Source organism: Pantherophis guttatus, chromosome 1 (assembly GCF_059756535.1).
Source record: "Pantherophis guttatus breed Tessera chromosome 1, ASM5975653v1, whole genome shotgun sequence".
Lineage (NCBI taxonomy): Eukaryota > Metazoa > Chordata > Lepidosauria > Squamata > Colubridae > Pantherophis > Pantherophis guttatus.
Genome location: NC_142063.1, coordinates 294,979,716 through 294,992,238, shown reverse-complemented (window position 1 = coordinate 294,992,238; position 12,523 = coordinate 294,979,716). Strand labels below are relative to the sequence as shown.

Below are 12,523 nucleotides of genomic sequence, written 5' to 3'. Positions count from 1 at the left end.
TCCTTTTCTCTAGATTAGCCAAACCCAAATCCTGCAACCATTCTTCATATGTTTTAGTCTCCAGGTCTTTAATTGTCTTAGTTGCTCTTCTTTGCACTTTTTCCAAAGTCTCAACATTTTTTTTGTAATGTGGTGACCAAAACTGGATGTAGTATCCCAGGTGTGCTCTTACTAAGGCTTTATAAAGCAGTACTAATACTTCACATGATTTTGATTCTATGCCTCTGTTTATATAACCAAGGATTGTATTAGGTTTTTTTGGCTGTTGCTGCACACTGCTGACTCATATTTAAGTGATCGTCTACTAGGACTTCAAGGTCTCTCTCACAGTTACTGTTTTTGAGCCAGGTTTCGCCTAATCTATACTTGTACTTTAATCTCAAAGCCTTGTTTCCTTGTCCCTCCGGCAGCTGTCAGGTTGACAATCTTTCTGCAATTCTCCCCAAATGCACAGGAAAAATTCCAACCTTGGTGTTTTTGGCATTCCACAGCCTATGCAGTTTACTTATAATTTTCAGACATTAATAAGTCACTCTGTTATTGCAGAAATAAACAGCCACTAATTTTTTGTCCTAACAAAAAATAAATTCTAACTCATCTGCCTGCCTTGTCATTCTGGGACTTCTGCCTTTAGCTGCTTCAGAACCGCTAAAGTCTCTCTGTTAGAAAAAGAAATCTGGCATTCAAAAATGCCAAGAATGTTGCAGTTGAATAGAAAAATTATACAAAAAAAAAAAAAAAGACTGGAATTTAGTGACCTCGCTCTTCCTTTCCCTTGCACTGTCTGAGTTGTCATGTTATAATCAGCTATTAGTACAGTCCCTTCACTGTAACAGATTTACAAGTATGTAATATGAGTATCTTATGCTAGTATTGCTAATAGGCAGCTGTGCAAGCCTATGAGTGAATTGTGCAATCACAATGAACAAGGTGCTTGTAGTAGGAATTCTTGACAATATCGGCTTTTAAAATATTCCAGACCTTCCCTATCCCAGCAAAATCTGCAATAGTACATCCCACACTCTCACTATTTTTGAAATTTTGTGGCGATTTTATTTATCTGTGTAAAGCATTTATAATGTCATTCTTTATCATCAATAACAGTAGCCCATTCCAGGTTAGCTACATTCTGAATAAGTGTGGTTAGATATACCTCAATGTGCCCAATGTACCCACTCATAAACCACACTTTAAAGCCAGGCGAAACCTGGCTCAAAAACAGTAACTGTGAGAGGGACCTTGAAGTCCTAGTAGGTTGCTTTTGCACAAGCCAAACAATCCATATTTTGGCTTAATGGGATGTGTCGTCCTAGTTGCAATCTAAATAGTCTCAATATATAACGAAGAAAAGGGAAAGAAGTTCATGTCTGACTTTCTAATTGCAACCATTTAATATTACCTCAGGGAACATAGGAGAATGGCTTTTGGGGTTAGTAACAATATGCAAGTCCAAATGCAGACCCCCAACAAAGGAAATGGCACAAATGGCAAGTGTCATTTGCATAACAGTATGACTTGTGTCATGTCATCGTCTCCTTCTGAGCCCTATTCCAACAGACACCCATAAGTTCCAAAAAGGAAGACAGATTAGCTCTGCTTCATTTATTTTTAGCAGAATGAGTTTTAAATTCATCCAGAATGCCGTAGGCCCCTAGGCTGGCACATGTAACGCCACTGTTAAGTGAGCTCCACTGACTTGCCAATTGCTTCTGGATGCAATTCAAGGTGTTGGTTATTACCGTATTTTTCGGTGTATAAGACGCACCTTTTTACCCCCAAAAAGGGGGTGAAAATCTGGGTGTGTCTTATATGCCAAATGTAGCCCCGCCCACCCGCCGGCCCCCACCTGCCGGCCATTTTCGGGCAGTTCAAGGTGGCAGGGATCTGGGTCGGGGCACAGCCTGAGGAACAACCTTCTTTGGGACGGTCTGGGGGGGGGGAATTTGCCCGGCAGCTTCGGGGAACAAGGCGGGTGCCACGACTTTCTCAAGTCTGGTTTCTGCAAATGTGCTGTCATGATATTTCTCTGAATTTCCAAGCAGCATGCTTCTAAAGTTCTGCAATTCTATGTCTTTGAGCATAACTGAACTTTGTTTGGCTTTTGCTGTTCTCCATAACACTCCATTCAATTTCTCCTTTTTCCTAGTTTTCCATATTTCCTCCCAACTATCAATCATCATTCCATGCCCATTAAGTACATTCAGTTTGCACCTTTTTTTGCATTGGGCTACTTTTTTTTTTTTTTTTACTTCTGGCCAACTGTAAACTTCAGATTTTCCCAAGAAATATTAATCATGAATGCTGTCATTTTGACTACATAATCTCACCCTGTATACTGAGTACAAAATGACTGTACAATATGATATGGTAAAAAAATGTGGCTTAATATATGATGTGAATCTGTCCATCATGATTAATATACAGCTCTGTTTTGTATTAACTATACCAATTAAACTGCCATCAACCAAGCTATAGATCACTATGTTGTGCAAAAATCATCAAAATGTGAGTGAATCAGGGCCAACTTCTCTGTGCTTTTAGAAAAGTTAGGAAAAAAAACTAACTTTGGTCCAAACCAGCAGCAGTCCACCACTGCATGGAATTCACAGTTTCTGGCTTTAAGCTGCTCATTAATCATTTTGGATTCTTCTGGGAGCAGTTGTCCTTCCCAACTGACACAACCTGATGCCAAAGTACCATGCGTGCTTTTGTTTGCACCATTCCAATCCAATAGGACTCAGCTATTCAATCTTTTTCAGTCAAAAGATTAAAACATAAAAACATTGTAATAAAATGAAACTATAATATAATGACCACCACCACAACAACAAAATCACTAAAGAAGAAACTAAGGCCCTGGGAACCAAATACCCAATCATAGGCCAGGGTGGGGAAAGGGGTCTAATTTATCTTAAATTTGATAATACCAGACTCCATACTGATGATGCTTCCCTTAGCAACTTCCAAGAGATTTTACAAAGCAAGAATGACAATATGAAACTCAGTGTCACTCACAGTAGAAGGTCCTAGTGCAGGACTTTTTGCTTCCAGTTGAAATATCTTCAGGAAAAGGAAAATCCACTGATAAACAAAGCCTCCCACTCCTAACCCTCAGAGGTGGGTCCAATAAGCTATCATGATTGATGATATTAAAAGCTACTTATACCGAACATATCAAAAACTAACTCCTCCCTCAAATCATTTAAAACATAAATCCCTTAGAAGTTATGATCTAAACTTAAAATATCTGTGTACCTAGCATATACTCATCCATCCATTTTTCTAAATACCAGATTTGTTGCTATCTAGCACCAAGGAAGGGCTTAGAGTTATACTGGCCAACATCTGTCCATCAATCAGATTGGCAGCTCATTGTTCACTGGCAGTTGTCTGGCAATTAACTTTTCTGAACTTTTTAGGTTTACTTATCTTCAGTTCCACTAAGAGCTGTTTCCATGAGTCAAAAGTCCTATAGCCTCTTCATCATACTTCTCCAGATACCATCCAAAAAATTCTTTTTGACAATGTTCCCACTTTTTCATGAACTAATCCAATTCAGATTTATCAGCCCATATTGGGCTTTGTTAAAAATCAATAATCCAATTTCAACAATCAGATGCTAGATGCATTTCAGAAATTTTAACTGCCAGCAATCACTTCCATTTCTAAGCTTTTTCTTTCTGATATTCTTTCTAATCTTTTTAAGATCTTTAAAACCCCATCTATAATACCAGAAATAATAAAAATAAATACTATGAAAAGAAACCCAAAAGATCCCCCTCAAAATATTTTGAAAACAAGCTTCTTTTGGGATGTGAGAGAAAACTTTTGAGAAATCAGAAGATACAGCACATTTGCTTTTGAAATGTAGGAAGTTAGCACCCACCCCTCTCGTAGAAGAATGAAATATTTTAGGAAATATTAAAAAGGCAGAATATATTTCCTTCGATGAGAAATGGAGAAACATGTTTTAAAGACAAAGCAGCTTCCACCTTCCTGCCTCACCCCACCCCCTTTGTCAGTGGGCCAGAGGCAGAAACCCAATCCCTGTCACTGTGTTATTTTATTTGCCAGCTGAACTCATCATTTCTGGACTGACAGACTCTCCGTAGCTTGCCAACTTCTTATCAGTAAGCTACGTGTTTCTGTATCCACCCACATTCCTTCACATTCCTTTCACACACTCTTTCCTTTGTTTTCTTGCCAGCGGTCCGGCTGGACCGGCAGGAGATCTCGCTTGCCAAAATGTAACAATTTATCTTTCTTAGTTAGTGAGGTGTTTTATTTTCTTTATAACAAATAAATGAGTTTTATTAGAAACTTTTCTTCACGTTTCTTTTTTGGAATATTGCAAACAAGGAGGAGCCACGATTCATCTCCTCTAATTAAACCAGAGTGATTAGTCCCAGAGCCAAACATGGGATTAATAAATGCCCTGACAATCCCCCCCCCTTTATCAATGGATCATCATCTGCAACACAATAGGACCCATCCCATCTAGCAACAGAAACTCCCTACATGGCACCTGGGGAGATTACATCAGCCAGCAAGGCTAACTATGACCTCTGACAGCAACCAATCAGGATACTCTTCCTGTGCCCCATGAAGTTCAAAGCCAGAGAGGGTATAAAACCCAGGAACTCTCAGCATCTCTGCCCTTTTTCTGCTCAGTAACTCAAACCATATGATCCTGTCCACCATTAAACCATCTTTCCAAGCAGTCTCCATGTTTCCAGTGTCTTTTTCCCCACTTGGAACTGAACCCAGAAAAACATTTTTTCCAAAACATAAAAAGATGTATAAAATTAGGGTCCATTTCTTATACAACCCTTCTCTTCATCTCTACTATGTATAACCTGTTGAATCTAGTGCAGGAATGTCAAACTGGATTTCTTTGAGGGCTAAATCAGCATTGTAGTTTTCCTTGGGCCGCCCGGGGAAGGGCAGGGCAAGGAGATGGGCCGGATGCCACCTGCAGCACTCTACCAGCCCCGCGCCCCATTTTGGCCGGCAGAGTATTGCAGAAGGCCGTCCAGGCCAAAAATGGGGCAGGAGGGACTGCCCCCCCCCCACCCCGCGGCCTGTTTTGGCTGCCAGAGGCACTGTAGGCTGGTCCTTTGCTATTTCCAGGCCGGCCCCACAGGCAAGATTTATGCACCCCGTTTGACACCCCTGATCTAGTGAATTAACCTGTGCAGAACTGAAACCCGGTGCTTATTTTAAAAACTATTCAGTTATATGCATACTTTTTGACTGCTTCTAAAGCTAGTGAAGGACTAAAAATGATAGGGTAGAATGGTTGCTTGAGGGATTATTTTTCTTTTTTTGAATCTCTTAATTGCTTTGCTTTTTCCTGTTTTAGTTTAGAATTGTGGTGGGACTGTTTTAGCTATTCCTTTCTTTTTTAACCGCTATGAGAATTTTCTTGAGGGTGGAATATAAACAACAGTAAAAACAACTAAATGTGCTTTCAATTTATCTTTGCAAAAAAAAAAAAAAAAGAGGGGCATTTTTAGGCGGAACAATAAATTTTATTCTATATTGCATCTTATATTTGTGAAAGAATAGGTTCTGATTTTAACACCTTTTTACTGAAGTAACTGATTTTACATTATTTTTAATGAACTTAACTTTCCAGCAAAGAGATTAAGTCTATAGCTTCCACTTTGTCCGGAAAAATACTGTACAGGGCTGTTCCTCATCACTGTGTTAATGTGCATTCTTCTCATTCTTCAGCTGCCAAAAAGGTATGCTGGCATAATTTGTGTGGCCCCAGGGCCAAGTGCTATTCTGCCTCAGTAATAAGGCTGGTGGCTGGTTCTGTCCTTATAGTTTTCTTAAGGCATACGTCAAAGACAAAGATTGGTGGATTCTACTGGCTGTGTGCCCCCTGCCATGCAGTGTCACCTGCAGGCTAGAAAAACAGTCATCAATTGCTGTCATTAATGTATAGAAAGGCTGGTTTGAGTAAAAGTGACAGGTGCCTGGGACAGAAGCTTTCAATTGCTCTGAAGCTGCCTAAGTGACAGATTGCCAGCATGGAACTTATTCGTGCCTATAACCTGTAACTCAGGCTATATCTGAACAGAGATCTAGCAATCGTCTAAAAACCAGCAAACCTGAGTCCTGAATCCCAAACCTGGCCTGATTGACAGATAATAGTAGAGAAAAGGAACAACACTAGAGGAAGTAGGATGGCGCTCTCCTAGTATATCAGGCAATCTCTCTCCAACTTTATCCTATGCTTCTCCATTTCCCCATCCTGTCAACCTGGATATGTCTGAACTTGGCTTTAATGCTTAATCAATTAATCAACTCTTTAGAAATAACAGGACAGACAGATCACTGGTGTGATGAAGGGGTTGCAAGGGGCACTGGGCAATCTTGGGCCAACTTCACTCCTCTCTGCTTGCTTGTGGCTTGGCATTTAAGCTAAAAGAGATATCAGACAAAAGTATAGTTGGTTCCTATATATTTCAAAATCTTGCCCAGAAGAATTCAGTGGTGACAGTAGGTGGCTGTAGCCAACAGATCTCAGTAGCCCAGATATTACACAAAATAGAGTTTAAAGTAGGCCAAATGGCTCTTTCCAGAAATAAAAAGGGTAAAAGGAATAGCCACACAACCCCCCTCCCCCCTCCCTCCTTGGCAGAAGCAGTGAAAATTGATGGCCTGGTCCAAATCAAACAAAGAAAGGGAATCTGCAGGAGTCAAAAAAGTCGAATTGGTACTAATGACATGATCAAAGCCCTGCTTCTTTATCTGTCTGTTGATATTTTTACTTCTCTGCAGCCACCTCTATACCGGAGCATTGGCACTTTAAAAAAAAAAATAGATAGATGTAGCACTCTTTCAAATGAATATTAAATATGCTTTTTAAAAATATGTCTAAATTCTTCCAGAAAAGTGTGAAACCTGCACGTAGAAGACTGTGCAATGCCCAACCAGGCAATCTCTGTAGCAGTCTGGGAAAGAGACAAAGGTAATATCATGCAAATGTTTGTGTAATGAGAATGTGCCTTCTAAAGGCACATCTTTATATCTCATTTAGTAGGATCGGAGGCTTAGCCTTTGATTAGGCTAGTTTTATAGTCATTCCATGCTACACCGTGATTAGTTAATTAACATCAAGTTTTGTGTCAGCTCTTAGTGACTATGTGAATACTTTCTCTCCAGAATGATCTTTCTTCAACCTTTTAGATCTTTCAGTGGTGCATTCATTTGTCTTGTAATTGAATCTATACATCTTCCTTTTTCTTCAATTTTTGTCAAGTTTTCTTCAACATCAACCCCAATAGACACAGCACAACTGAACCACAAACAACCGAATCACATTTTAGCCTAGTGTGTTGTGCAAATCCAGCTGATGTGGTTTACTTTTTACTTCAGGATGTTTTCCAAACCCAGAATGTTAGTTTTAAGTATGAAAACCAAGCTTTTAAAGGATAACCATGTTGTACCAACCCAACCCAACACTTATATCTGAGTTGAAATGCACAGGATCTCATAGCAGTGATTTCAGGAGCAAGGAATTGAACAGTTTATCTGTAACTGAAAAGGAGCTTCTAAAAGTGATGGCAAGGCTGGAAAAAGGGCCTTTTCAGTTGATGCTCCTGCCCTATTTACAGTCGTCCTTTGAGACCAAGTTCTTTTTATTTTCTCAGGTTTTTTTTTTAGCATTTTTATAACTTTTATGGTATTTCTATTTTCTATTGCCTTGTTTATTATATTTTTATTGCCATTATGATAGCTGCTACTTATTTTTCCAGTTGTGCTCTTTAAAAATGTTGCTTTAATACAGTGCACTTAATACAGTGCACTTTAATACAGTGCACTTAAACTTAATAGAGAGCAAGATACTAAATAATAAATCATTTGTGTAATTGGTTTTATGCCCAGTCATTTCGAGATAGATAGATAGATAGATAGATAGATAGATAGATAGATAGATAGATAGATAGATAGATAGATAGACAGACAGACAGACAGGCGGCCGGGTGGGGGGGTGTACTGGTGTTAAGGGATCTGAATGCTCTCTCCCCTTACGTGTAAAATCCCTGGAGGACGGGGCGGTGGGCACCTTTCCACCCTAGAAAACGGAGAGAGATCGGGTTCACCTTCGCGGTCTCAATTCCAACCGTTTGTTGCCATCCTTACAAAATGCAGACGACGAGCCAGCCTCGCTCGTCCACTGAGCTCGTAAGGAGCCGCAGGAGGAGGCTCGCGGCCTCTTTTCTCCAGCCTGTCCCGGGAAGGCCGGACCAGCCACACCCCGGGTATAGAGACGCTGTTATTTTCTCTCCTGGAAATGAATCACCCACGGCCAGTTTGGCTCTGAATCCCCTCCGCTCGGCTCCCGGCTTCCTTGCAGAGAGGAAGGCGGGAGGAGCGCTGCGCGGTGAAGCTGAAGCTGCACCATGGCTGGGATTGCCGCTAAATTAGCGAAAGACAGGCAGATCGCGCAAGGGCTGGGCTCCAACTCCAAAGCCGTGAAGTACTTGAACCAGGACTTTCACACGCTGAGGAACGAGTGTCTGGAGGCGGGCAAGCTCTTTCAAGACCCGTCTTTCCCCGCCGCCGCGCCTTCTCTGGGCTATAAAGAACTAGGGCCAAACTCCCACAAAACAAAAGGCATCGTCTGGAAGAGGCCGACGGTAGGAGACCACCGCGCAGATGTTGGCGGGAGAGAGGAGGGAATCACCCGGAGAAGGGGGAGGGGAGGAAAGAAAAGGAAGCCCAATACGATTTTAACGTCGCGTTTCTGTCCTGTTGCGTGGGTAGGAGAACGACAAAGGGGCCTGACTGACAAAGGGGAGGGGGTTAATTTTTGGGAACGAATCTTTCTGTTCTTTCATCCAGACCCCCGAATGCGTGCACGAGTGTCTAAGGTCACCACTGATCCCTAGTGGATCAGGTCAGGGTCGAGTCGTGCGTGTGTCTGCATTGAGATTGCTTGGCTTCAGCCGATTAGGAGGAAAACCGAGCCATAAAAAAACTCCACCCGCCAAGATTGCCTCTGCAAATTCAACACCACTTTTTATTTATGAACAGTGTTTGTTTGGTGCCTGATAATCTCTTTGAGGGGCTTACAGCAATTTTACAAGTATTTTTAAATGCCATCAAAACGAGCAAGAATATATGTGCCAATTTGTCATGGATTCAGAACAGTTGAGGAGTCTGCTAAAAGTTTTGTGTTTTTCAGTCGTTCCACTGTCTATTCCTGCTGATGTAGGATTGGTATTATATTTCTGATTCTTTGGAATGTGGGATGATTATTATTCAGGTTTAATTAGTTGTTAGGAAAGATATCCAGTTGTTTCCAGTTGATGTTCTGGAGTTAAAACTATCTTTCCAGTATCAGTCAGCACCTTTTCAACTAATCAATTTTATTAAAAGGCATATGCTTTTAGTAAAATGTGTTAGTCAGAAAAAATTCTATTTATCAGATTGATATATTTTTGCTTTTGCCAGCATAGACAAATACAACTCTCCTCTTACAAAATTCTTCCAGTGTGACTCAGTCTGCCCCAAAACACATGAGAGTATGAAGCCCTTCTGCCCAGAAACATTTCTAACGCCTACAGCAAGAAGCCAACAAGCCTTTACTGTCTTATCTGAAAAAGCTATGTAAAACTAAAACTCAAAGTCCTGTTTATAGAAGACTTTGTGTAAGACATTTCCAAATTTGTTAGAGATTATGCTGAGAGGATTATGAGAATCTGAGATCTGGAGGATACTAGATTGGGAAAGAATGATTTGCATAGGTGCTGTCATTATGATCTTACAAGGTCGGTAAAAAGAGGATCCAGATTGTTGAGGGCAATATGCTGACTCTGTAAACCACTTAGAGAAGGCTTTAAAGCACTGTGAAGCGGTATATACCCTGTTTTCCCCAAAATAAGACATCCCCTGATAATAAACCCAATTGGGCTTTTGAGGTCATGGCAATAAGGCCAAGCGCTTATTTCAGGGTTCAAAAAAATATAAGACACGGTCTTATTTTCTGGGAAACATGGTGCTGTTTTTCCCCCAATCTAGATTCTCATAATTCTCTCTCAGCATAGTCTCTAACAAATTTGGGAATAGCTTACACAAAGCCTGCTATAATCAGGACTTTGAGTTTTAGTTTTACATAGCTTTTTCAGATAAGACAATAAAGGTCTGTCATCTATTCCCAATCATTTTGGGAATAAATATGCCCATGTTGAGAGTTTCTGTGCCTTTACTGAATGCTTTCAAACATTGAATCTTCCACATTATACAACTCAGAGATTGTACTCATCATACATTGGATTTCACATACATTCATGCTGTCACCTATTCCTTCTTGGGTCTTCAGGAGTGAAGATATGTCATCATTTCTTAATCTGGTGCTCTCCAGATGTGTAGGACAGGAATTTTCATAGAACCCATGCTCAGTTAAAATTGTGAATGTTAACTAAGTGGGTAGTGCAACACACTTAAGAGTGCAGCCAATTAGACAAATCTCTCCTGATGTTCTGCCCTGATGTTTCACATTCTACTTCTTTCCTTTTTTATTTATCAGAAATAGGAAACTCATCATATTTATTTACACATTGTGGTTATGAGAACTATAGTCCAAAAATATTCGAAGGGCTATACCTCACTGCACTTCTTCATTGCCTTTCCTGTTCTTTGTCACCAACCTTGATACCTTAATCTCCTTTAGATGAATTGATTGATGCATCTTCTTATATCAGTTAACTTTACTTCGTAGAAGCAGCTGATTGCATGTTTCTATCCTTTAATTACCAAGCAAAAGGAGCTTGTTTCCTTTGTGACATAAGTCTTTTTGAAATAAATGGAATATTTGGTTTAGAAATCTCAGTATGTTTCCCATTGCCAGGGACACATATTGGTATACACAAATACATGTGCACAGACCTGCATATATAAAGATTCCTGAGTGGATGCCAGCCATAACTCCAGATCCCACTCAATGCACTCTTTGAGGATGAAAGGACAGTTGAAGAAAACACAAACTGTTTATTCAAAGAGCTGGATTTACAGAGACGATACAAAGTTTGCTTTGCTGCAGGTTTTACGTCAGGTAATAGGTGTTCAAATTTCAGCTAATCCAGAAGAATGTGGTTTTCTAAGAGCCAGCAAAATTGGAAGAAAACTACACAGATTATGTTAAAGCAGTAATAAAATTAAAATTGGACCCTGCCTGTCCATACTCCCTTCCAAAAACCTTGGGATCTTAAGATACTGATTTTAATTACCCAAATCATTAACAAGCTTTCTTTTTGTCACAAACCTGCTGCATCTACAGAAGAGACTCATCTGAGAACATTGGTATTAACCAAATCCTCTTCTAAAAGAACTTTCCAAGGATGTCACTTCCAAACTGGTATGCATATCCTTTCATAGTTGCCAATGGTCTCTATGTCTTGGTTATTTTGGAAAAGAAGCATAAGGTGCATCTTTTTAATTTGGCAGTTACAATTGAATAACTCGAATACAAAATCAACAAACAAGGGGGAAAAGCCAAACAGTGCACCACCAAATAGCAGGGGAAAATATTACATGTCCAGTACATTAAGAAAATAGGCAAAGCAGATGACAAGACCTGGCAATACCTAAGAGCAAGAAAGCTGAAGAAAGATACATGGGGCTAATTCTGGATGCAAAAAATCAACCCTTAAGAATGAATGTATACAAAGTGAGAATTGAGAAGGTGGCAATAGACAGCAAATACTGCCTCTGCAAAGAAGCTGAAAGAAACAATAACCACCTACTTAGTTGCTGGAAGAAGTTGCACAGACTGACTACAAACAGTGGCATGACAACAATGGTGCATTGGAAGATCTGTAAGAAATATCATTTGCCTGCAAGCGAGAACTGGTGGAACCATAAAATAGACAAAGTAATTGAAAATAAAGAAGCTAGAATGCTTTGGGACTTTAGAATTCAAACAGAAAGGCAGAAGTACCTAGAGACAGCAGAAGAGAAGAGAAAGAACTGAGGTGGGGGGGTGGGATCACAAAATACAAAGTCCTGCAAATAGAAATAGAATAACTGTGTCAAAACAAACAAAGATAGTACAAATAGTGGTAAGTGCCTTGACCTCCAAATACCAAAATAATTGGAGCATACTTGAACACCTTCAATGTTGACAACATTACCACCAGTCAGTTACCAAGGGGACCTTTACTTGGAACAGCTTGAATTCTGCGATGATACAATATAACAGAGTTAGAAAGGACCTTAGAGTCTTCTTCTGGTCAAGCCAGACACTCTACTTCCAGACAGATGGAATAGACAAATGTCTTCTTAAAAACTTCCAGTGATGGAGTACATATAACTTTTGGAAGCAAGCCATTCCTCTGATTTAATTGTTCTCACTGTCAGGAAATTTCTCCTTAGTTCTAGATTGGATCTTTCTTTGATAAGTGTCCATCCGTTGCTTCTTGTCTTGCCATGAGGTGTTTTGGAGAATAGGTCAACCCCCTTGTCTCTGTTACAGCACCTCAAATATTGGAAGACTGCTATCAAGTCA

General features: G+C 40.1%; 1 protein-coding gene across 1 annotated transcript in view; it reads left to right on the top strand.

The window, feature by feature from the left end:
• The first annotated feature begins 7,979 nt into the window (after window positions 1–7,979).
• CAPN2 (calpain 2) overlaps window positions 7,980–12,523 on the top strand; it is a 41,332-nt gene continuing 36,788 nt past the window's right edge. Inside the window, exon 1 of the mRNA XM_034427905.3 lies at window positions 7,980–8,654. Coding sequence (XP_034283796.1) covers window positions 8,418–8,654 — 237 coding nt within the window. The 5' untranslated portion in view covers window positions 7,980–8,417. The remainder of the gene's footprint in view (window positions 8,655–12,523) is intronic.